Here is a 26,607-nt window from a genome sequence, read left to right on the forward strand (position 1 = left end):
ACAATAGGGTATTGGTAGTGTTAGCCTGGATGTTGGAACCTCCACTGGGTAATATCACTATTAGTGACATTCAGTGCACACCTTGCAGTGTTAAGCCTTCTAAATATTGCAATACCATGCTGGGAAATGGAGTTTTCTTGTAGTACTGAGTTACCTTGATCTAAACGTCCTAACTGTTGGATTATTATCTGAGCAGTGCTATGAAACTGTGAGCTTTGTAATGCTGCAAATGAACACATGCAGCGTGGTTTCTCTCTTGTTTATTACTGGGCAGTGGTCTTTACTTACTGTTGAACTTAGGTGTAGTAGTTGTAGATTCATTTTTATAGTTTATGTTAAGGCATAAGGTATTTAGTAAATTACTTGCTTTACATCACCCTTTTTCCACATGAGTAAAATATGACCACGGTGACATTACTTATGGCATTCACCTTGGTTCTTGGTTTAATGCATGTTCAAGCACTTGTTTTTGTATCTTCTCTCCTTCTTCCTCTCTGCGCGTGCATGTGTGTATACACACAAGTGATAACAGTGAAGCAGCAAGTGGTGATGAGGAATCCAATTTCCTTGAGAAGAAAATGGGACCTGTGACGGTTTACTGTTCAGTGTCTAAGACAAGATTGGAAGTCTGATACAAAAATATGAGGTAACTTAGTGGTTTGGGGAATGGTGATGCAGTGGCGTGGTTGGGCTGGATCTGCTGTGGTCAGTTGAGATGTCAGTTAGTCATACCAGGTTTTACTTTCTCCACATCTGTGTGGAAAGCCTCTGAAGACTAAACAGTGCTTGTCATAGAATCGTGGAATCGTACCTAAGTGCTTCAGTGGTTTTCATGTGTTAAATCATGTGTGTTCTTGTAAAAAGGCACCAGGGAGCTGGAACAATCTGGCTGTCTTGTTCTTGCGTCAAAAGGGGGTCATTCTCAGGTGTCAGTGTACCTTTCAAAACTCTGCCTGCTGGCTTTCCTTGGCACCCATAGGTTTGCTGATCCTGTGTTGAAGCATGCCATCGGAGTTGTTTAGAAATCTTCACTGCTGTGCTTGAAAACATAAACTTCTTAAATGCCGAGTGCAGTAATACTGTTTCACTAGCTAAATGTTGCATGTGCTGCCTAATGAATAGCTATTGTGGTGGCAGTGATCTGTTTCTTAAGCATCTGTTTTGGAGTTGACTTAAGAACATGGTATCACCTGAAGAAGCAAAATAGGCTTCTTCAATTGGTTAGCTCCAGAATTCTTTAACATGTTGTTTTTTTTTAGTGATCAGCTGTATGGCATGATATGTGTTAGAAAAATTTGGATGTTCTCTGTTCTGGGTGACATTTTTCTGGTTGGGATGTCCTATTACTCATCACTGTAGGCTCTTGCTGCAACCGTGGTCATTAAGTAGTGTTTTTCATCTCCACTTAGCTGCTGCTGCTTTTGTCTGTTGTGTTGATGTTTACATAATGTTGTTTGACTCTGGCAATCTGTGGAGGCTGATTTCTACATGCAGGAGGGATTGCCTCTGTCAGAACTTGGTTTCACCTGCTGTTTATTGGTGCAGCCAGCAACTTCCAGAATCATTGTGCTGTGCCTGTTGGCAAGCAGGGCTTACTAAGGAAAGGTAGAAGATTTCATGAGATGTGAGAATGTCTTTATTGTCTATCCAGAGCTACTTAGACTTCCAGGCAAATTCCTTCACGGTTTTTAGAACACTTGCCACCACTCATACTCCAAAATGTTCATTTTTTTGAGTCTTCCTAGATGTTAGAGACTTTCATTCCTCAGCCCACCTACAATCAATTCCTTCTGTGTTGCTCCTAAAACCTGTCTTAAGAGGGAGTGGAGAGCAACTTGTGATAACCAGCACGCTACAATAAAATACCAATGTAATGTGTATCCCTTATGAATATTTTACCATATTAAAAAAAAGGCAGTTATTTCATACTCTGTTCTGGCTCTCATTAGGCATCAGCTAAGTCTTTATCCACAGCTTCCACATATGCGACACAAGAATTTCATTTCATTTATAGAAATACTTAGCTGGAGGAGTTGTTCCATTAGCCTGTCACAAACATACATGTTAAGACTTTTTGTGCATGGTAAAGCTTGGCATTTTTTTCCCTTAGTTTTAAAGAGGTCTTTAAAACTAAGATTCATTCAACCGCATCAACTATATCACCCACTGTCAGTGGGTGGTTACCCAGTATCTTCTGTGTAGTCACTGTGTCTGAAACTCAAGTAGTGATCAAGCAGGGAGCCAGTCCCTCTCAGAGCTTTCTGTGTACAAACTGAAGAAAAGTAAAGGATTGTATTGTGGCAGGTACAGCAAGTGAAAGGGCTTGATTCATCTTATCTCACAGTGCATGGCCTCACATCTTGTAGTGGAGAGTTGTTTTTGCATCTTGTTTGAGTTCAGACCAGCTCATGCTGTGTGTGGATGATGGGTATGCTGGTCATGGCTTCAGGACTTGATACTTAGAGATGAGTGCCTGTAGGCAGTAGGACAACTGGGATCCAAGCTAAGGTACCTCTGACTGGTGCTTTCATGACTCTTACTCACTGTTTTGAAAGACAACTGAGTGGGATATCTCAGTCCTCTGCATCATGGATGACTGAATGGCCACGTGCTGCATGGGATATATTGCAAAGAGGCGTCAGTGTAGTAAGAGACCTACTGAAACATCCTTGTGACACTGTTTATTGAGGTATTGCACAGAGTTCCCTATTGCTTCTTTAAATGAGGGGTGAGAGTTAAGTGCTGACTGTAAAGAAAGAAATGAATGCAGCATTTTACTACTGTTTAATTGGTGACTAACAACACCTGGACTGTATAAAACCAGTAGGCTTTGTAAAATGAATGTGAAATGTGGGGTTGTGTGGGGTCCCTTCTTTCTTCCCGTACCTGTTAACTGTTTCTGGCCCGGCACCCGGTGGGTTCCTGTGCTGTGCCAATGGGCTCCCAGTGGAAGACGTTGTAAGCCTGAGGCAGCTTGTCTTTTCTTCCAAGTGTGCTTAACACATTTGAAAGCTAGATACTTGTGTAATTTTGATTCAAAAGACATGTGCTTAAGGGGGTAGCAACCACATTCTTCCTATGCTTTGCCAGAAATTAGAACTTTTCTTGCCTTATTCTTCCTGCCAAATGTTTTAACAGTGTTATCCCTGCATTATGGGCTGATGGCGGTCGTGGAAAACAAATAGCTTGTGTAATTTCCAACTGAAGAAATGGTCTGTAGCAATGAATTTTCTTTTAATAAGTTGTGATTTACTGTAAGGACAACCCATGAAAATTATTTTGTGAGTGGGGTGTATACTTCAATGTTTGGACCACATTTTGCGAGCTTGAAACGTGAGAACAGTGCAAGAGATTCTTCAAAACAAGATGTGCGGATATTTAATACCAAGCCATCAGAAAACCACTTGCTTCATTGTATCTGGTAAAATGAGAAGGGTGTTTTGGCTGTAAGCAAGCTGTTGGAGATGCTCCTTTTCCCTTGCCGTGCAGTAAATGCAATAAATGGTACAAAATAGTACAAGTTAAGCAAACTACTGAATTTTACAAAAACACAAAATCTTTTTCTTTACAAGGGGAAGTGGAGGGATCTGAAAGCCTCCAAATCTCCTATATGAAGTCACTATCAATTTTCTTACTGAAAAGTTCATAATAAAATGGGACTTTCTTGTGATGTGTATTGTATAACACTATGGATTTTCAAAATGCAGCAGATTGCTAAGTTGTTTCCACTACACTGTCCCGAATCTCCTCTCAAAATTGCTGAATGTGAAAATCTGTTGGTTTCTCATTAAAGGAGATGACTGTGTAATTCATTTATCTTCAGACACTTCAAGTATTTTTACTAATAAATTAGTAGAACTCAGAGTATTTTTGTAGAAGAGAATTTCATAAATTTGTATTGGATCATATCCATTCATCAGTTTGATGCTTATGCAGGGAAGGAATTAGATTCTCACCATACATTCTTGTTTGACTGCGTTCTTACTTTTGTTTGTAACTCATTAGCACTAAGGCAGGTACATTGCTAATGTTTTGTAATGGGTAAACAAGAAAAAAATCAATGACTGGTAGAGAATCTTAAGAAGATAGTTTAGGAATTTGGCCTCTTAAAAAAATATATACGTATTTTTTCTAAAGGAGGTGATCAGTTGAATAGCAGATTACTGTACCCAACAACAGGACTTGGTTTTGACCATACTGGATCCTTTTCATAGAATCACAGAATCCTAGAATGGCCTGGGTTGAAAAGGATCACAATGATCATCCAGTTTCAACCCCCCTGCTATGTGCTAGGTTGCCAACCACCAGACCAGGCTGCCCAGAGCCACATCCAGCCTGGCCTTGAATGTCTCCAGGGATGGGGCATCCACAACCTCCTTGAGCAACCTGTTCCAGTGGGTCACCACCCTCTGTGTGAAAAACTTCCTCCTAATATCTCACATGGATATTTTCATATCTTTCAATCATATTTTGCATTTTAGCACCTAGAATCATATTCATTGATTAAATTGTATATCTAAAGGCTTCAAGGTGCTGAAGCTGATGGGGAATGCATTTCTCATAGAAAACGTCTGATGCATTCATTAGGAGTTTGATTTTTATTTGGAAATGAGGTAGCATCTTATTTTCCTTTTACAAGGAAAGCAAGAATTGGACTGTCCAGATGGCAGTTCTTACCATAATTTATTGCTTTCATGGCAAAGGAGTTGCTGATTGAAACTTTTTTCTTGATTGAGATTGTAATCTTGTTTAAAATGCATCTTCTACCAGTGTACAAAAAATAATAGTACTAAACTAGTATTAATATTTAAAATACTGAGAATATTTATCTGCTTTAAAGAAAGAGATTGAAGGTTAAGTGATGAGTGTTTGTGCAGTATTGTGAAGATGTAGTTTGTTACGTACACACGTGCCCAGAAACCTACTCCAGATACATGGCAGAAAACCTTTAAAATGTATTGCATTTGTTGTTCGGCGGTTCTTTCTTAGGAATCCTTGTTAACAAAACAGTGGAATTTGCATTGCTTAACTTCAACTTTAACTTCAAAATGTTAGTTTTGAGTGTCATTCAGCATTAAAAACGATTTTAAAAGACTTGTCTTCTAAATTGTTTTAGGAGAATTGCTGTGATATTTCGGGAAGTACTGTGTTGCTTTTATCCTTTGGAATACTGCTGCATACTTCAAGAGACAATTTTGGAAGTCACCTTGGCAGTCCTGCCCATTTCTTCTCTGTTCTTCTTGGGGTTCCAGTTTATTCAGATACAACGTGAATTTCCATTATCTGGAATTGTAGCTAATTGTGTGGTCAGTAAGATTTACTTAGCTTTTCCAAAGGCTTATTTGAGTATTCACTTATGTTGTAATGAAACGATTTGATAGCTTGATTAGTTTGATTGCCTCCTTATTCAGTGGTTGTGTGCTGAGGCTGGAGCTCCATGCTTTCTGTCAGCGAGTGCTGGGTGTGTGCCAGCACATGTGCAGGAAGTGGTGTGCTTCCATTCGCTGCTTTCCCATTGCCCTGTCACGCACACTGCCGTGCGTGGGGTGGATGTGGTACTGAGGGGACGTGGTTTAGTGGGCATGGTGCTTGGACTCCATCATCTTAGTGGTCTTTAATGATTCTGATTGTAACTGGAATTAAAGATGAAGCTGCTTGCTGAGCTTAAACAATTAACAATAGTGGTATTAAAAAGTTTTCCCTCTTCTGTTTCACCCCTTCTGTTTCATAAAGTTGAAGGCCTTCTGGCTTTAGAAAGTGTTATGATGCTAGCAACTCTTCAGTTCCTGTATAATAATCACCTTTTCAAAAGACAACTCACAGAGTATCCATAACACAAATGGAGGTGATTGCTACAGATTTTAATTTCAATTTGTCCCATCATCTCTTTTAAGGAAAATAAAAAAAAGCAGCCTTGGGAAATCACGCGTTTTAATGGCGTGCAGTTTTTCCACCTGAATTGCTAACTTATTAAAACGAAGCAATTCCTTTAGAAAAACTTAATCCACTTTGGACACGCATTTTTTGCCGCTACTTTTTTTTTCATCCCGGATTCTAGCAAATAAAATGAAGTTGAATTCAGTCTTTTGACTCATTTTTGTTTTTGTGGTCTTATGATTGACTACGACTCCTGGACTTTTGCCCGTTTTCAGGTGATTTTCTCCCAACCAGCTATTCACAGGTCCTGGTCTGCTTAGCTTCCAAATTGAGAGGAGATCAGGTGCTTTCAGCCCACTATAGCAAAAATTCATAAAACGGAGCACTGTTTTGAAACAGATTTGATATTTCAGAGGAGGAAATGAATATTATTGAGGAAGGCAATATTTACTTTCAATTTTTTTTTCCCCCTGAATAGGTGAATTGTTGAGTTACTCCACTCGTGCGTTTGTCTTGGGAGAAGTTGGAAGTTGGATTAGATAAAAATCTGCAAATACGTGCACATGTGTTGCAGTCTTAAGCTTAAAATATGTTTCAGTGGTATGTAAAGGCTGCAGTAATATACTGCTATCACTAGAATTAAATATTTTCTTGGTTCTCCTTACCCATCCTTCATAGTTTTGTTTTTTAACCAGAGTAAGTTGGTTGTGCTGGTAATTATGTTAGTATTTTTCAAAGTCTGAGTTATCAATAGATGCATCTTTTTGATTCATAGTTTCTTTAGGCAATTAATTGGGTCTGTATGTGTGGAGGGGAAAAAAAAATAATCTGTTGTCTCCATAATTCTCTGAGCTTAATTAAATTAAATAAATCAGTTTTCCTTCTTTTCAAATGCATACACTAGTTCCTTGAACTAGCATCTGCTAGCTTGTTTTAGTCATTGAAGATACTGTGTGATGCATACATGTGGTTTGGCAAAGTTTAATATGTATAGGAAAAACAGAATTTTTTTGTGCTGCTAAAGAGTACCATGTAGTGTATAGCACTTGTTTAGTATGCTTGCTGCCACAGGGTAGCACTTCAAAAGAGACCAATTAATTGCCCTAAAAATATTGCCCATGTTAGTAGTGGTGCTGTAAAAAGGATGTTTTGGCTGGTTTTCAATACAGATTGACCAGAATAACCAAAATTGACTATGTCTATGTTGTTAGTTAAATCCAATAAGTATTAGAGCAGGAGCTGGTTACTGTGGCTTTAGGTAGGCTTTAGTTTCTGTCTTCTGACTGTCCAAAGTCCAGCAAGAAAATAATATTCATTCTCAGGTGGTCTGGGCAGGCCTTGGATGCGCCCTGGGGGCGAGAGTGCCTCTAGATTGCTCTTGAAATTGCTTGATGTGCTCTCATGAAGAGAAGTATATGACTTGTACTTCTGAAGTTCATAGTTGAAGGAGCAGTTTCCTGAATGCAAGGCAAAGCAGACACTTAATTGTGAAATCCAGGCTTCTGCGGATGTTAGCTGGTTTCTTTGGTAGTGCCATGCTGCAAAGAGCAATGGATTAGCAAGGGTGGCAGACCAGTCCACAGCACTGGTACCAAGTTTTTCCACTTCATAGACATGTCCATTATGACTCTTCAAAGCAGACCTCTCAACATGTAGCAACTTTTAAGAGTGTTTTGGAAACCAAGGCCCTACGCATCTAAGGTACCATCAAATGTATTGGTTTTGGGTCATCTTTGATCAGTATTTCATTTTATAACATTTATCACTAGTGTGAATGTGGCCACCTTGACGTACATCTCATCTGACAGTAACTATTTCAGAACTGACTTTTGGCAACAGGTATGTTGGTACGTGACCTCATAAGGGCTGGATTTTAATGAATCGTTTATAGAGAAAGTAGTATAATTTTAGAGTGTTGAATAGACTTGCATCATGTATCAGGCTGTTACAGGAACACTTCTTTCAGAAGAGTCTGGGAATTAAGCTGTTATTACAAGCAAAATGTGAATTTTCCAATTGTTTGTGAACTCTGGTGTCTGAAGCTTGTTTGCAATTTAAAATCATCACATGGACTTTTTATTTTATTTTTTTTTCTTTTTTTTTTTTTTCTTCTTCCTTCCCGCTTCCCCATTAAATTTGTGTGCAAACAAGTGAAAAACTAACTGTAATTTTAGAGGAAAAATGTATTTCAGCGATAGTGAAAAAGATCGTTTGTTCAGAAACTCCATTCCTGCCAAGGTAGTGGTGCAATGGGTACATTTTAATGCAAGAAGCGTGAAGTGCAGACATGTCTGGTAGCTTACCTCATCGTAAGGAAGCTTCTGAGCAAATAATTTGCTTAAAAATGCAAACTGCACTACATTCTGATCTGACTTGACCATTGCTTGGCCTTTTCCTTGTTCAGTTAAACTCTGGGCATTCTCAGACTTGGAGGGCACCCGTGTTTCCAAACACTTCTTGACCAAGTGCTTGACTTCATCAATTCCTAGCAGAGTGAGGACTGGGTAGGAGAAAGCTCATCCCTAGTTTGTACTTAATTTCTAGTTAAATACACGGTGCTTTGTAGAGCAGGAAAAAGATGTAAAGAAATGGCAGTAATGATATCAGCAAAAGCAACTTAGGGACTGTTACACATTTGTGCAAGTTGGCAGCTCTTGGAGCTATCTAGCTGCTAATACATGTTATAAAATATATATGTTTGGTTAAAAGAGTTTCCATTTCTCTCTGGTGGGAACTGCATCATGTTCTAATTTCTGCAGTTGTTTTCCCAAGGCAGAGATGTTAGCTATTGATGCTTTATTGGTTCTTTGAGATTTTTCCGCTATTGCCTTCATTATCATCTAACTGCTAACAGTCATGAGAGGAGGAACTGCTGACTTGAAATCTGGATGCTTTTCAGTGAGGCCTTTCTTCTACGTGATGTCTCTCACACTTCAGTTACACGATGCTGTGTTTAAGACAAGAAGTCCTCAAACCTAATTTTTCAGTTGCTCTTATGCTTGTAAGTGCATGACCTACCTTTATTCAGACTTACAAAGATCTGGATGTTTTTTTAGGGTGTTCCCTATCTGTAACATCTCCTTAAGATCTCTTAAAGGAGAAAATACTGGAAAGGGTTTTACCATAAGATTCCGTAGGAACATATGTAGAAAACACTTTTTTTACTGTCGCTTCATGGCCACTATGACTTTGGCTGTGTCTTCAATTTTAAGAAAATCAGTACTGCAATTAGTAGTGTAGATCAACAGTCTAAAAATCCACATCTTTTTTAATTCTTAAAGAATATTTCCTCTCTTTTAACTGCTTTTGAAACTCTATTTTTTCTTTTTCACGACTTCATGTAGCTAGAGAGGATTTAACAGTAATTTCATGTCTTTGCAAGTCATGTCAAAAGCAAGTCTTATGTGCTCTCTATGTAAGTATTTTTAAAACCTTACCTTAAACCAAAATAGCCCATTCTATCTACATTTTCCTCATTTATTGACTGTATCGTATGCATTTTCTATTTAAAATTGTGGTCATAGCAGCAGTCTTGCAATTCTGGGGAAGAATTGTATTCGGTATGTTTTAATTGTAAAAAGTAGGAGAAAAGCCAACCAAACCTTTAAATGTAAGGACTGTGCTTCTCTGACAAGCTAGGTCTTGACTTTGTTTTTGTTAGAAAAGTGGGAAATGCCTTGAGACGCTACCTGCTGAACAGCGGGGGCTGCTGAGTAAGGAGGATTCCTGAAGCTGTCCTGTATTTCTGGAAGTTATGCAATGAAAAGGGGATTAATGTTTATTTCAGTCTGGCGAGGTGAAAGGTGTTTGTAGCGACTGTAAAGGAGCTGTTAGATCAGTTCCAGTTAGCTGGCTGTCCTGGGAAGCAGTGACACCTTTAGATGTGCCGCGGTGCAGTGGCAGCCCCGTGATGCAGGCCTTTCTGTGTAGGAGCGTGTGGCATTTCAGACTGAACCTGGATGGTTTTGCTGTGTTAGCTGTGGGGTGCTAGGTTAGCGTTGGTGTCCTGGGTGAAACGCAAATTGTAAGTCATTTACATTAAGGCATTATGAAATAACATGCAGGCACCAACGTTAGCTGATGGAAAAAGTCTGCAAGTGTTCATACAAATGTATGTAGATTACTGAAGACATTTAAAAGGGTTAAGCAGACTGCAGAATTTAGCTTGTGCTTTGTGTGTGATAAGTTGGAAAATGTGTCCATTCTTGAGAAATGTCTCCTCATATCTTTAAAGGATGCAATTGTTTTTTATTCTGGAAATGATATAAAGTGGGTTCTGAACACTTAGCACGTTCTATTCTCTAATTAATTTATGCAGCTTTCTTTTATAATGAGTATCATATTTTCATCTGTGTGAGGAGGGCCTATGGGAAAAAAAAACACAAACAGAAATAAACACATAGGATGGAGTTTTTTGCGAGTTTGGAGCAGCAGATACAACTGAAGGATTGTGTAGTGCTGTTGTATCTGATTTCCTAACATTTGGCTGTGTGACCTGGCACACAGAAATCAGTCCCCTCATACACAGTCAGCAGGCAGTGTCTGTCTAGAAGGTCTGATAATCAGTAAGGTGTGTGGATCTGCTTGATCGGAGCGTGTTAAACATTGCTTAAACGTTAAGCATGGCTCTTCCATCACAGTAATCTGTTTGGATGAGGCATTTCGTAGAAACAGGATTTGTTCATGGATACAACAAAGCATTGCAGCTGTGGGTTTAAAAAAATGCAAACTGAAAAAAAATCAACGTTTCTCTAAGATAACACGCTCTGAATGTATATTATGTATAATACTTATCTATCCATCCATTTTTCTATATGTGCTGCATATACATATCTAAAAGAAACAGTATTAAAAAGTTGAAGGTAAATGCAGTTAAAACTGTCTGGCAACTATAGCGGGTGCCCCTAACTATAACACCGAAAATGTAGTTCTAAACTGTGAAGAAGTTCTTTCCTATTTTGTATTTACATTAGATGATTTTTTGATCTCATGCAGTATTATTTAATTCCGGGCAGTACCACGATTTAAATCACTATTTATTTTGTTAAGAAATGGTAAATTACTACTGGTTAATGAAAGCCGGTATCTGCGCTTTTTTATGAATGAGCAAGTAATGCACACTGTAAATGGGACGTAACGGTTTGTTGATCGCTTTAGCAATTAAGTCCAGCTGAAAAAAGAAAGTCTGCTTGCTTAGGCTAGTTTTACTTTCTGAGGAAGCCTTGTATTTTCCTGCAGATAGTCTAGTTAGTGCAGGAGCACACTTCTATGCAGTGAATGAAAGGAAACAATGAAAAAAAAGGAGCACAATTTAGTCACTGAATATTAAACGCTCTCTAGAAATAGTACAGATTGTGTAAGTTTACCTTCTAAACATAATTTGTATTTAATCTAGTTCAATACCAGATGGAAATGATGCGAAGCCTTCGCCACGTAAACATTGATCATCTTCACGTTGGCTGGTACCAGTCCACATACTATGGCTCTTTTGTCACCCGTGCCCTCCTGGACTCCCAGTTCAGTTACCAGCACGCAATTGAGGAGTCTGTAGTTCTCATTTACGGTTAGTATGAGGTTTCCTTTATTATTCTTTTCCCCTCTTAATATTATTACTACTATTTTTGTATTCTGTCTTTTGCCTGTAAGAGTAGCCTGGCAGGCCTTTTCAAGTAAATACCAACCCTGTGTCTACGGCAGCCTCAGCAGCAGCTAAGTCTAGACAGGGTTTCCTTCTTTCTGTTTATTTTTCTTGCTATCAGAGCCCTGATGTGTACGTTTTGGAATGCTGGAGTAGCTGCTTCATTTTTATTCCTTCATCTCCCCTCCCTCGTCGGAGGGGCTGGTGGAACTCGACCAGATGTCTAACAAACCCCGATTGCTAGCGTGTCTGGCTCTGTACGTGACTGACCAATCATGACACGAATTGCCAAGTTTTTTTTATACCTCTGACAGAAGCATACAAAACCTGGACTGTTTCTTAGCACAAAGATTTTTTTCTTTTCTGCCTATTTAATGGTGTTTCCTCAAGCTCTCCAGACCAGATGTTCTGTGCTGTATCAGAACCGTAGGCAATTTAACAGCTTTATAGCCTCCCCCTCCCCAAACACTCACAGTTTGCCATATCTGGCAGACTTGCATATAGTTTCCAGCTGAGAAGTAAATGTAACGTCCTGAGTATCTGTCAGAAAAAATACTAATGAATACGATCAATCTTATGAGCTGCCCCAAAATTGTTTCAGTATGTTAACAATTGGATTACAGTAAAGAACAAGTTGTTAAAGTATACTTATATTGGCTGGAAACATTGCATCATCAGACCTTGATGAATTTTCCACTTGTTTCAGTCTATTTTGGTTTTTATTTTATCACCGATTGCTAAAAGTTTTACTGCGTTAAGTTTCAGACAACATGAATGTTAACACAGCTTTTATTCTAATGTTGGCATGATTCAGCCATTATCATGCAGCAAGTGTTAAGCTTCTTTGTCCTAGGAATGTAACAGTTTGTTTAGAAAATTTCCCCTTACATTTAGTATAGTATGTCACGGCAAAATTAAGCATTTTATATACCAGTTACACTGTTGTGCACCAAGCAGCAGGGCAACTTGATCTGAATTAGCTTATTGCTACTCCAAAATGCTATTTTCGTATAAAATGCTGTTTAACAAATATTTTGATTTACTGCATAATAACTAGAGGGGAAAATATTTATTTAAATGAGGTCGCTGTTACATAAGTTATGTGGATAGTTCACACTAAGGAATAGAAAATGTGAATTAGACCTTTAATGGGAAAATAATGTTATGGGTAGGAGGGCTCTCTATCCCCACTGTGTTCTCCAAGTTATGTTTATTAATCATCCTCATTGTATATAGTTAGGCTGTATTTTACATTTCAATATGTGTTGATTGTCTTATTTTTCTAAGATGACTATTTAGTTTTTTGCCTTCTGTTTATGTAACTCATATACTGAATTAAAAAGCGAGCTGGAGTTTATATTAATATTCTTCCTTTGGTTTCGATTATAGATCCCATTAAGACTGCCCAAGGGTCTTTGTCGCTGAAGGCATATCGGTTGACTCCCAAACTGATGGAAGTTTGCAAAGAGAAAGACTTCTCTCCAGAGGCGTAAGTAATTGAGAAGAATGATTTCTTATGATCTACCTGGATTGTTTGGGTGCAGGGAGGTACACGGGATGGTGAAATATGGTATTTTTAAAATCTCATGTAACAGCACGTGCTGGGAAACTGGATGCGTTCTGTGCGATGATAGATGTGTACTGATACAGTCATGGAGAAGGAATGGAAGTCTGTCATTGGGCATTGAAGGGAGGGCAGGGGTGGGGGGAACTTGGACTGATTTTGGAGATGGACAGGCTGGCTGTAAGGAACATGACAAAGGCAGCTGTGTCTGGGTTCAGGGTCAAAAAATATTACAAAAGAATAAGAAGGAAAAAAGAAAAGAAAGGGAGGAAGCACAGAGAGAAGAGGAAATAGCCGGTCTGTCTTCGAGCTGTTTTTTCCTCAAGTAAAGTCAGTCAGGTATCCTACAATAGTTGATCTTCCATTTTTATTCCAAATTAACTCTCCCGTGTGGACACAAACTACTCAAGTAAAAATAAGATAATTAACTGTTTCAAGAGAATAGTTGCTTGTAGTGGACGTAGGCCTGAATTGTCTCCTTTTTCTCCAAACTGCTCGGTGTTCGACAGCAAAAGCACAAGCACTTGTTACACTTGATTCTCTAAGGAGAAATCAACTTGACTGCTCGGTGTCTAAAGATAACATTTGCATAATGAACAAACAAATCTGGACCTCAGTCCAAAAAAAAAAACAAACACAAAAAAGGCAAATGTTTTTGTTTCAAGATTCCACGCACATACAAAGAAGTTAAGGATATATTTACTTAGAAACATATATCATGCTTTTATTTCCAGACTTTATGGTAGGCGTTAGTATCTACTTTAAAACCTGAACGGTAGTTGTTATATTTTTTAAAAGTGCACTATAAACTTGTATTTTAATATCCACCATAGAATTTAGTTGTTCTGAAACGTGGTGTTTTGTCAATCTAATTTTCATCAGTAAAATACTGAATTATTTAGGTTTTTGGGAAATTGTTTTTTGTTGTAGTTGTTTTGACTTTAAAGCTGTTTTGATGTTAACTGTTCACTTCTATTTAAGAAACTCTGGTGTCAGGGAAAGCAGTGAAATGTTTTGGAAGGGGCAGAGTTAATCCTGTCAGTGCAGTCTTTTGCTGGAGGCTTTTTCATGTAAGTAATGTATTAGCGAGCAAAGCAGCTGCTTGACTTCTGAGAGTTTTTGTAGAGCAGCTTTTCCTACTCTTTGTAAATGTGAGGTTTTGCCATGCAAATGCTATCTAACAGAGAGACCTGCTTGCAGATGGAGCTCTGGAAACGGGAAGTTTTAGCGAAATTGCCCATTTAGTGTAGCTGGAGCAACAGTTTAACAAAATGAACAGCAGAGGTACTGGTTATTTTAATAAATACTTTTAACTTGTTTCACAGTTTGAAAAAAGCAAATATTGCTTACGAAAACATGTTTGAAGAAGTGCCCATTGTAATTAAGAATTCATACCTGATCAATGTGATGCTGTGGGAGCTGGAAAAGAAATCTGCAGTAGCCGATAGACATGAATTGCTCAGTCTGGCTAGCAGGTAAGTACTTGTTGCAATAATGGATGTATTTTTATTCGCTTTCCCAAGCCACAGTTTAACACCTTGGGTGAAATCCCAGTCTCATTACAGCCCATGGAAGCTTTGCCTTGACTTTTATGGGGTTTAAGACTTTACCCTTCATGTGTTTTTTGCTGAAGGAAAATCTGCATGGTAAAACAACAGCATTAATTCCAGGACTAAAATCAGCCTGTAATCTGTATTGACCTGTACTGCTTGATCTATGTATCCCTTTCAGTAGTGCGTATTTTCTTCACTTCAGAAAAATATCTGCATTTAGAAAATTAAGGCAAATAATCCTGTTAGGAGTTCCTTAAGTGTTGCTGTTAATAATTTTAATAAAAAATAAATTACGCTTGCCTTACTTTAGTTGCAGGATTCATTAAAAATATAGTCTGCCTGAGAAACTGGAAAAAAAGCTCAGACTGATGTTGGTGACAGCCAGCATTAATGATGTAGGAAATTGTTTAAGTAGTTTTCTGTTCTTGTAGCACTTTGTCCCCAAAGTACATTTATGGTAACAAAAGAGGCATCTCCTGTAGCAGCATGATCAGAAGTTTGACGGTACCCAAATCCTACCTGACACAGTATAGTTAATTTGCTTATTATTGGGCTGATTAAAAAAAAGCAGATGCGTAAAATGATGCAATATCTTGTTGCATAGAAATGGGATACATTCACTAATAGATATTTGGAGTGTAACACTCTTTTTACCTTGATTATCTGCAAAGATTCTGATCTCCACTGTTAATTCTGCCAACCAAATTAGGTCCTTTTCTTCCTCTCACCACGTAAAGCTATTTAAGATTCCATGTTGCTAGTGGTCCATATGTTGCTTGAGTTAGCGGTAGTCTTCAACTTTGTTCCATCTTGTTTTCTTTTCCAGAGAGCTTATGTTCACATACTGAGGGATCTGATGCTTTTAGAGAAATTGGGCAAGAGAGATTGGATCTAAGGCTGAACTGTGCTTGGGAACTTACTGATGTCACAAGGGAATATTTAGTCAATAATTTGTCCAGTTCAGTTGTTGCGTCTGGAATTAATCAATAGGTAAAAAATTGTTGCTGAAATGTGCAGGCTACTCAATGTCCAGGCTTTCTTTCAGTCTTTTTGCCTTGTTGAGGCTTTTGCCATGAGGAATGGGCATGTGAGAGATGTGAGAGATGAGCAATTGCTCACGAGCTTTGCCACCTTACCGTGAAAAGGAGAACTGTGTTGAGGATGCAGGGAGGTGTGCAGGTGACTTGACGGTGTTGTCTTTTATTGCTTCTGGGACTTTCTTCCTGTTAAAGAAGACTATTAAGCAACCTGGATCCTTTCTGAGGCTGCTGCTAGTCACACAGTGCAGTTCTGGAAATGGAAATGAGTCTGAACAGATCGCAAAACACAGGTGAAGTTTTTCATTGGCTTGTCAGCATTTGTAGTAACTGTTCCTTGACTCAAGCTAAAAGACAGACGTTTACAAGTTAGTTTTCTTACTGGAATGACAGAGTTGTAGCCTAGTGCAAGACAGGCTTTTGTGGTGGTCCTTTCATCAGAGGAGTAAAGGAGAAAGTGAAAACTCTCCGTTCATGTGTAGGAATCCTTCACAACAGTAGAAAAAAGAGCTTTTTTCTTATGCAATCAAAGTTTATTTTCAGTAGGCGTTTTCTTAGAGCAGTGTAGCACTGTTCTTGACAATGACACGGGTGGAAATGGATTCTTGATAAACGTGGTTAAAAGTGACTTTCCAATTAAATGTGTTTCTTTGAACTTGCATATCCTTTATGCTGGCAGCAATTTCTTCAGCGTACCGAAGACTACTGCTTCCCAGTAATGGGGAATTAATTCAACAGATTCATCAGTTTTCAGCATTATGTCTCCTGAACTGACTTTCCTGGCAGCTTTCTTCAAGCTCACCTGGTCTGTTGGAGGAGCTTAAGGTGCTTAGTTTGATTTGAAGCAGACAAAATCTCGTAAATTATCCCAGTGAGTTTATTTGAAGATTATTGTAAATCATTTGTTTTCTTAATTCTGTTACCAGTGTAATATCTTACATTGGTGTGACTCAACTGGCAAATTAGGAACACTTTAATGTTCATTTATTCTAGGTAGGGTGACTTACATTGCTTGCTTAAATATTTAGCTCATTTTAACTTGAATTCAGTCACCAAGATTTCTGTCAAAGAATATATTACCTGAAGCCGGGAAGTTTAAGTTACCACTATTCTGGAGTTTTATCTTCATTTTGTATTTCCTTATTTTTGTCCTTTGATAGGGTGAAAAAGTCAATATATCAGTGTTTTATTTCTAAGTTTTGAGATGTCTTCCTCACTGACCATTTGCTGCTGCTGTAGATTTAGTTGGCGATAGCTTTAAGGCTACTTTATTTTTGGTAGGTTGAGGTGGGTTGGGTTTTGTTTTGTTGGTTTTTTTTTCCTCCTGTCCTTTGGGAGCATCCCTGAACCTTTTTTAATCTTCTGAAGCAATGGTTTTGGCAATGAAATTATTTACCCTGGGTTCTTCTCATCTGGAGTGTTTGTTTCATCAAGATTCTCACATGTTCAGCCACCCACCTTGTCTGAGTTTGAAGCTGTACCTATTTGAGGTACTTTGAATGCACCTTAATATCTTTTTTCCTTTTGAAGTAAATTTGTGATAATTGTATGAAGTAGTTTACTTTTGGGGCATAAATCTGTGTTTCTCTTGTGAAATGTGAGTTAACTGGAATATTCTACGGAAAGAACTTAAAGGCAGAATGGCACACAGCTAGCAAGTAATAGCAAGTAAAGGCCTTTCACTCAAACTGCTATCCTTCTGCTACCCTTAAGGACCAAAATGTCTTGTGAAGACCTTGGAATGCTGCCAATCTTTTGATAGAAGCTCAGGAATTAAAATCCTGTCAGATAATGTTCCAGATCTTCAGAGAAATAATTACAACCAACTTTCCCATTCTCATCCATCTCTTCCCTATTCTATTGATGATCTAGTTTAAATTAAAAAAAGCTTTTTTGTGGTCTAGCTTCATAATAGGGTTGTTCTATAATATCTCAATTTGTCTCAAGCAATTTTTCTAATAGTGTGCGTCAGTAGAAGCAAACATGTGCTGAACATTTACTGCAGTAACATCTACTTGGCAGAAAGATTTCTCAAACATCAGATGCGGTATTTTTACAAAAGTGACATAAGGAGGGTTACTTTGGCATTCAAAAATAATGTTAACCTTTGTTCATTGTACTGCTTGTTCAGAAATCTGTGTGTTTAACGGATTATTAAGATAATTATGAAAATCTCTAATTTGCAGAAGGGGGAAGCTGACACACAGAGGGTAAATGTGTTGCCCAAAGGCACACATCAAAGTCAAAACAGAAAAGGGAATGGAGCTCTGAGACTCCTGACTTACATATCTCACTCAAACAAAATCCTCTTAAAAAGAGCACAGGTTGTATTCGGGCTGAAATGTGGAGATGTAAACAAGTTCTGCTAAGTGGTGGGAACGTTCCTTAGAAATATTTAATCAAAAAGATGTGCTTTGCCCAGCTGTACCTCTCTAATCCACACAGCGCTGTTACCGCCAGGAGAATGCTGTGCAGAGTGGCACCTTTTCCCATAAAGCAGCGATGGAGAGAGGGGCCTCAGCACGGCTGATGAGATTGGAAAACCAGAGCAGTAGTTAGAGCTTCTCTTGTGCTTGCCCTTGCTGTTCCCTGTTCTCATTTTCTTTAAACAAGATGCAAATAAATGTACCCCACGTGTACTTTATTTTATGGTGATTGTGGACAATTGCAGAAGGCCTTTCTTTTAGGATGCCTCCAGCTTCAGCATTGCCATTCTCCAATATGAGGTGCATGAATCAGCACGGTGACTCAGATCTCAGGGGCTGTGTACTTTGCTCCCTTTTGCAGCTACTCCAAAAGTGCAAACTGTGAAGCCTTACAAGTCACATGTAGCGAGAGGTAAAGCTAATGCCCAGGACGTGGGAAGCTGAGAATGAAGGGGATTCCTGCTTCTTTTTGAAGCTTTGGATTCTATCTTGAGGATGCATTGTGGGTGCTTCAGACCTTTAGTGAATACGTGTGGAGTCCTTTCCTGGTTAAAGATGCTGAGGGAAATGTGGGCTTCATGTGTAGCTCTGTGCTATGAATCTTACAGAAGTGGAGCCAGTTGAGGTTCCAGCCCCCAGCTGCTTGCATCATTCCTCCCTTCTATCCCCATTTCATCTCTACATCCCTCCCACCCTCAAAGATTTTTTTATTCCCTCATCTGTTTTGGAGTACGGCTGTACAAATAGCTTTGTGGAATAGGCTGGTGGAAAAAGTCAGGCTCCCACTCTTCTTCCCTTCCAGCCCTTCCTTCAGTCTCTCTCTCTCCCTCTCCCCCTCAGTTTAAAGAAACCCCAACAGAGGGTGTTTTTGCATTTACAGTAGAGTGTTTCACTGGAACGGCTTAAAGTGTGCCCACGCAAACGGCTGAATCCATACAGCTGAGAGTGCTGTAATCCTTGGGCAAAGGGAGAGGCAGGAAGATGCTGATGCTGGAACCTTTTAAACCAGCTTTGCTGGCAGCATCAAACCACACCTTTACTCTTCTAAAATATATCCACAACGGGAGGCTCTGGTGATATGAACATTCCCTCAAGAAGAGAGAAACTTGCATTCAGGTCTTTTAGCCAGATCTGTTTCCTAATCATAGTATGGTTTGGATTGTAAGGGACCTGTAGATCATGTAGTTCCAACCCCCTTGCTATAGGCAGGGACACCTCTCACTAGACCAGGTTGCTCAACAGGATATACTCACGCAGTGAATGATAAATAGATGTAATTTGATGTACAGGTGAGGTTTTGTTGTTCTTCCATGGAAGCTAGACCATAATACTGCCAAAGGCAAGGCTCATCAGCCAGAAGAACCAGGTCACCTATGGGTTAGGTTTGCCCACTCACAACTCTCCATTTCTCACCCTCGGAATGATTTTAACTTCATTTGGTAGTTGTTAAATAAGGAATTGGAAGTATTTTGTGTGCCAACCTTTAGAGTATGGATCCGCTCTTTTTGGTGAAGGGTTGCGTGGGGAAATACCCCATCAAGTATAAGGCTGTTACACAAGAAGTGCACAACACCGACATGTACACAGTCACCTGTGTAGACTTTTTGATGCTTAGTATGATGACATTCCTTTAGCCAGCGTATTTCTAATATTTTTCTGCTATAGATTCACCGATATCTGAGGCAGAGTCATCTCCTAGTGCTGTCTCAACGCATCTGTTGAAAGTGCAATTTCTGTACTACTTGGGGTCTCAGAACAATTAGTTAAATGCAGGTGCTGAACTCCATGTTTTCTCCATTTCCCTATCAGAGACTTATAGGAAAGTGTGTCTTTACAGAGAGGTGAGCAGCAATTACTTGCACTTTTTTAATTGCATTAAAGTGTACTGGGCATTTAGGTACCATGTTGTGTAAGTTTTGTGTAAGAATGGTATCATCTATGGGAGTGCAGAAGGTAAGGAGATACCTAAAAGAGCTTTTGGGTTGCGTAAGTGTACGGTGAGTTTTATGGGCTGGAGCAATACAATTTAACCTTCTAAATCTCACTCAAACTTCTGCTGAATAACATTGCATACATAGAGTTTTACGAATTGTTTCCTATTGGCCTTCGTATATCCTTAAAGAGATGATGGAGTAAAAGAGAGTATCAGGCACATGAGACATAAGGAAAAAGCAGGTCCTGTATTTGGAGCATACTTATCACTTCATGTCTCAGCTCACATCTGTTTAAGTTAGCTGTTTTTAGATTTTTGTTTCCTTGGCAATGAGAGCAAACGATATATTACTGCAGTGGCTTAACAATAACTCCCTGTTTCGCTATTCTGCTATACTAAGCTGCTCCTAGAGAGATTCACATAAAATCATTTCTTGCAACCAGATATATTTCATATGGACACTATCTATAAAATAATTACGTATTCCTGATGGCTGCATACCCTGTAAGACCATTAGTGTTCTGATAATATCCAGTTCTTACAATAACTCAGTGTAATATAAACTATAAAAAATGAAAACATGTACGCCCATGGCCATGGCAGTATTCCTCAGTTCTAAGTATCACAATGCTTGAAACGATAGAAAGAAACCCTCCAAGGAGTTTAAAAATAATTATTACAGTGGCGCATTTCTTTCTGCTATGTAGCTCAAGTCTTCCTCACCATCTGCCCCTGTAGGCAACTGAAGTTTAAAACTATGGCTTTAAATAAATTGTGCTCAGAAATTACCAGTCCAGCCTTTTGTTGGGTAGGCAGGCGGCAGCTCAGCTAGTAAAATAGCTGTTCTGATACTTGCGGATGTCCTTAGCTATGTTCTCAGCTGGCATCCTCTAGTGCCTCTGTATATTACAAGCATCTGTCTACAGTTCTGAATTCAGTGGGCTTGGGGAATATTTTGCACTTGAAAAGGGATGTGTGTACTATTAGGTGTCTTGTTCACTTTTCACATTGTACTGCTATTTCCTACTGGCTCTTCCAGTTAGTTTCCCCAATCCATGGGACGTAGGGTGGTGTGAATGCATTGTAAAAGGTGTTAGGAATCTCAGGTAATGCAGAGAAACGGTGACTGAGGGATATGATTCTGACATGGAAGTGCACCAAACCGTGTCTAGTTGACAGAAACTCTATGAATAGCAGTGGATTTCAGTTAGAGGAGAAGAATGAGGTTTAGCTGCTTAGTCCTTGGTCTTCAGCCAGGTTGTACTGGGTGTGGCTTAAATTTGGAGCCAGCAACCTAGCTTCTGATCAAAGGGATCAATACAGAGCAGTAAGTACCCTTCTTTTACTGCACTACCCTGTAAACACAATCTAGGATGAATACCGTTTCCATGGGCACCAGCCTTTAAAGTTCCAAAACTTAAACTTGGAAACTATACCTTAAGTTCCTGCTAAATACTGAACCAATTGCTAAAAACGGTTGCAATAAAAGTTGTTTAACAGACTGCATTTGTCTGGCCAAGGCTGTAGATCGCATAACTGGAACTGGACGCGCCCAGCCTAGCTGCTTCCATGTTGCCTATGATATGGAATGCGGAGTTGGCTGGGCTGGATGCGATACTCCCTCTCAACAGCTAAAATCAAGTGATGTCTGCTGAACCTTCCAGGCATGGTTTGCTAGTCTAGTTAATGAGAGAGACCTCTGAGGGGTGTTTAACAATCCCTATTGAGCATTAGAAATACTGAAAAAAGACAGAAATAGCTTGAAACCAAACTGAACACATCTTCTAGAATGTTTTTCAAGGTTGTGTGTCACCACAAAGGCATCAGACCTTTTCTTTTAAACATTTGATCTGAATCCATAAATCTTGATGAGTAGAAGGTTTTCATAACTAGGAAGTTCTTTGCAAAGACCAAAAACATTTAAATATCATATTTGTAATGTGGCAAGACACTGTAGGAGGAGAAGCCAGGTAAAATATCTTCAGATACGTGCAGGAACAAAAATAACCAGAAACTGAATAAATAAATACATGTGCAAATTCTGCCATTAGTGCAGAAAAGTTTGTCAAATAACTTGAATTTTCAAGTTCAATATATATATATGTGTATATATATTTATATTTAATCAGTCTTTCCGGAATGTTTTTTGTATTTCAGTAATCACCTGGGGAAGAGTCTGCAACTGCTGATGGACAGAGTGGATGAGATGAGCCAAGACATTGTGAAATACAATACCTACCTGAGGAATGTAAGCAAGCAGCAGCAGCAGAAGCACCAGGTTGGTAACAGGGAAAACCTGAATAAGAAGACTTTCTCCATGAAATACGGGTTTGGGGAGTGTTATCTAAGACAAATGGTTTTGGATTTGGATCTGGCTCTAAGCAAGATAAAATTTTTACAGAAACATATCCGTTAAGTAGAGTCATAAAATGTTATGGCTAGTGGGAAATCATCAAATGAATTCAGTTCTGCTGACACATAATGGGGATTTGTCTGTCTTTGCTATTTTATGTGTTTGTTAGTGATCGGTGATAAAAACAAAGTCACTTGATAGATATACTGTGGACATAAGGATTACAGGATTAGTAAATGAGATGAAAGAGCAGTACAGTGAAGTACAAGTGAAGTGTTATAAAGCGAACTGTGTTTTAATGTCATCATATATAGTCCTCCCAAGAAATAGTCCATACTGAAAAGACAGCAGTGTGCCCCCGTATCAGAAATGACATTTCAGTCATGCTTTATGTCAGTAGACAGTGATACTGATCAGGCAGTGCTGGCTTTTAATTCCTAATGCCAAAAAAAGCTGTTAGAGATCCAAAAGGCTCTGGTTTGGGAATGCTGAATGGGAAGACCAGCTCCAGGAAGCCCTGTTTGAACATAGGGGTTAGACCAGATGACCTCGAGACCTCTTCCAGCCTTCAGCTGTGCTGCAATTTCTGAGACAGCTGCTTTACCAAATGCAGCAGCAGCAACTAAAGCGGTACCATGTCTAATTAGAGAGGAACGATGGTAAATTGGGAAAAGGCTCTATGGGAATGATCTAAAAGCCTTGAAAGTAGATACTCACGAATACAATCCACTTCATGTGATAAATTCATGTGTAAAATTAAGGAGTGACCTGCTTACTCAAGAAGTACCTGCAAGAAAAATAAATTTGAGCTCTTTCATCTAGCAGACAGGGATATAACAAGATTTAATATTGGCCAGTTGAAATTGGAGCAGGCCGGTTTACAGATAAAATATTGCAGCTATTGCTACACAAAGTAGCTAGTTATTAAAAAGGGTATCCGTGTTTCATGCAAAATGCTTTATCACTGGCTATTTTAAAATCAGAATTGGCTTTTATTTATTTATTTATTCTTCCACTTAAGTATAGCTTGAATAGGGATTCATTTAAGAAAGCAGTACATGATCAGGGGCCTCTCTTGGCTTTGCGATTCCTGAGGACATAGAATCTTCCTGCATGTTATCTTCAGAAGAATTATTTTCCTTTGCTGCCTAATTTGAATAGAAAGATGGCATGCACTTCAAAGCTTTTGCGTATAACAAGGGGATCTATTTATTTGGAAAAGCAGAGCAAAGTAGGTTCCATGGTGTCTCACTGCATTTCTTTAGTAACTATAACTGCTTTAGTAGTGGCTCATTGTGACATAGTTAGTGGTCTTAACTTCATTTTTAAAATGGAGTGATTATGATTAAGAGCAAGCTGTTTCAATAGAGAATAATAGGCTGACTGCTGAGAAGTGAATGGGGTAATGCAAAGAAAGAAGAAACTACATGAAATTCACATACAAATATGGGCATTTAATATTTTATTTTTAACAATGTCCAAAAAGATGCATTTGTCAGTACTATTGGAAAAGAAAAATACTTCCTTTCAGTATGCCACCAAGTATGAACTGTTCTCTTGTGCACAGATACACTTAAGTGAGAGAATATACTCTGTACAATGTGGCTTCTTTATTTTAAAGTTCTTTTTGTGTGATGAATATGAGGCCTTTGGTGGACAAAGCTTACAGTGTTTACTCCTGGCTCTGACACCCAGTATAAAATCTCACGTATGTATTTTTGAATGCATGTAGTTTGGCAAGAGCAAATGTTTATCCAACAGATGAAAAAATGATCAGCCTTAATTTTTATGAAGTTTTAATAATCTACATGGAAGACAGAAGTACTGAAAACAAATGTCAGTATATTTTAGTGGCAGATTAATTTTTACAGACTGCTGCTTTGTCATCAAAGTGTATCACTGGTAACCTACAAAGAAATGACATCCGTGTGGCAGAATATATGAATAACCTGAATGGAGAAATGAGTCATTATACTTTGTTTCGGTCACCACTTTGTGATGGCTTGAGTTAATACCTTTTGGCTTAAAATACCTCGTTTAATTGAGTTCTCTTCCCCTTTCACATTAATGTTGTTTAGACCTGTAATTTACATAAAATTGGGTATTTCTGTCTTAAACTTGTGTAACTATTTGAGGCAATGGCTTCTCATATACCTACATATCCTAACCCTGTTTTCCATTTTTGCTTGGAGAAATGGAAGCTTTTATCTAGTATGCTGTAAGCTTTTCAATCAGATACAGTATTTAACTCTGAAAGCAAATTATAAAAATGATCCCTAGCACTTCAGTACCGCACGACTTTCAAGTGCCTCACTTCTTTCAGCTGCCAGCTTGAAGGAAGAAAATAAAAACACTTGTTGCCAGTGAATGGAAAGTAACATTTGGGGTTATCTTTTAGGGCTTGGGCTACTTTTTCACTTCATTTTGTTTCTTAACTAAGGGGTATTTGAAATTTCCTCGACTCTTTACCCTGCACAGATAAGTAAGGTTTTGAAAACGTACTTGATAGTTAAGCAAAGAGCATCTGAAAATAAAAACAGGACTTCCAAAGCGCTGCTACGTTCTGTTTCTGTTGCTTGTTTTTTCAGTATCAGCAGAGACGTCAGCAAGAAAATTTACAGCGTCAAAGCCGAGGAGAAGCCCCTCTGCCTGAAGAGGACATCAATAAACTTTTTAAACCACCACAGCCCCCTGCCAGGATGGAATCACTCCTTATTGCAGGTAATGTCCCAGCAGTCTTTCTGACTCATCCTTTCACCTATGAATGCTACCCTGGGAAAAAAATGGCACTTGTTACCTTAGAAAGCATCTTAATTTTTTGTTACCTTTGTCACTATAGTGTTGTGTTTTGGTATTGGTAGCGTTCTAAATACTGCTCTTCGTTTGGTTGAAGGCACTGGTTGGAGCAAACTGCCCTTGTGTCTGAAGCATTCCAGAAGAAGTGGCTAAGATAAACAACTTCATTGCTAGTAGGCACTCCATGCCTCTGTTAGAAAGTGAGCTTCCACACGTGGAACAGCTCTAAACCATCTAGGGAAGTAATTGAGCCATATTACGGTTACCGGCATAAACATACATGTTTTTATGAAATCAGGCCATCAAAATGTCTGCATTTCACTGGTATAAAATCAGGTTGATGTGTTTTAACTAAAATGTCTGCTTTTAGCTAGCATAAAATCAGGCCTTTGTGTTTAACCAAAATGGCTGTGTATGTGATGTTTGGAGACTTTCTCGGTTTAGTTCTTACTTGGCCATTATAGCTAGCCTATGTGTGACCATCTGTGTTTCATGGGTTGCTGGAAAAGGGCAGGAGCAAAAACAGGAGCCTCTTCCTGGCTCCATTCTGAGAAGCTGAAGTGGGATTTGAAAGGAGAGCTGGAGAAATGCCCTATGGAGCATGGCTTTTCTGTGCAAATTGGAGCAGCAACTGCTGCAGCCAGTAAGCTGCTCTCTGCACTCATAGCCCGACTCCTCCCTCATCTCCACAAGTTATGGGGTGGACAGCTGAGAGGCAGGAATCAACTGCTTTGGCTGGGAGTTTTGAGTCAGAGCAGAGCATTTGTTTGCCTCGTTATCTGCAGCTCTAAGTTACTGTGACCATCCCAGTGTTGAAATGACTGTTGCAGAAGCTAAGAATGTTGCTTTTAACTTCATATAGAATTGGGCCCGTTTCTTTGATCTTAGTGGCCAGAGTTCTATGGTAGCTATCTTTCATCTTCCCACACCCAAAGGTGAAAGAAAATATAAATGGGAACGAAGCACAGGTGGTTTTGGTTGTGTTTCACCCCGTCTCTTCAGTTTTCTGCCGTTCTGCAGCATATAGCCACAGGGTTTGCTACAAAATTCAGTGCCTGCCCCTTCCCTCCTGAAAGAGCAAAAATAGCTGGGACCTCACAGAGAGCCGAAAACCTAGATGCACTGCTAAGTAATATAAGTTTGGAAAATGTCACAGGAAATCCATTTTCTTTTTTAAACTATGGGAAGCTTTTCAGCTTAGCTATCACCATTGTTCTGTACTGGAAGAAAATTAAACAGAAGTCTTGGCAGTTAGAGTACAGAAAGTGAGTGATTTGACATTAAAAAAAAATAATGATAATTAAGTCTTCAATTTTGGAATGTCCAAGAGATTTAAGGTAGTACTGAGATTTTTTCATACTGCTGGTAAATGCTTCTTTTAAAAGAAATAATGTACTTGATTCACTATTCAGTCCAGAGTCTTTCAACAA

General features: G+C 38.9%; 1 protein-coding gene across 1 annotated transcript in view; it reads left to right on the forward strand.

Annotated features, from left to right (window-relative positions):
• The window catches only part of EIF3H (eukaryotic translation initiation factor 3 subunit H), an 81,392-nt gene that overhangs the window by 53,486 nt on the left and 1,299 nt on the right, over positions 1–26,607 (forward strand). The window contains exons 3-7 of the mRNA XM_072328513.1: positions 11,273–11,440; positions 12,905–13,004; positions 14,405–14,554; positions 22,186–22,306; positions 24,970–25,102. Coding sequence (XP_072184614.1) covers positions 11,273–11,440; positions 12,905–13,004; positions 14,405–14,554; positions 22,186–22,306; positions 24,970–25,102 — 672 coding nt within the window. The remainder of the gene's footprint in view (positions 1–11,272; positions 11,441–12,904; positions 13,005–14,404; positions 14,555–22,185; positions 22,307–24,969; positions 25,103–26,607) is intronic.

Source organism: Excalfactoria chinensis, chromosome 2, assembly GCF_039878825.1.
Source record: "Excalfactoria chinensis isolate bCotChi1 chromosome 2, bCotChi1.hap2, whole genome shotgun sequence".
Taxonomy (NCBI): Eukaryota; Metazoa; Chordata; class Aves; order Galliformes; family Phasianidae; genus Excalfactoria; species Excalfactoria chinensis.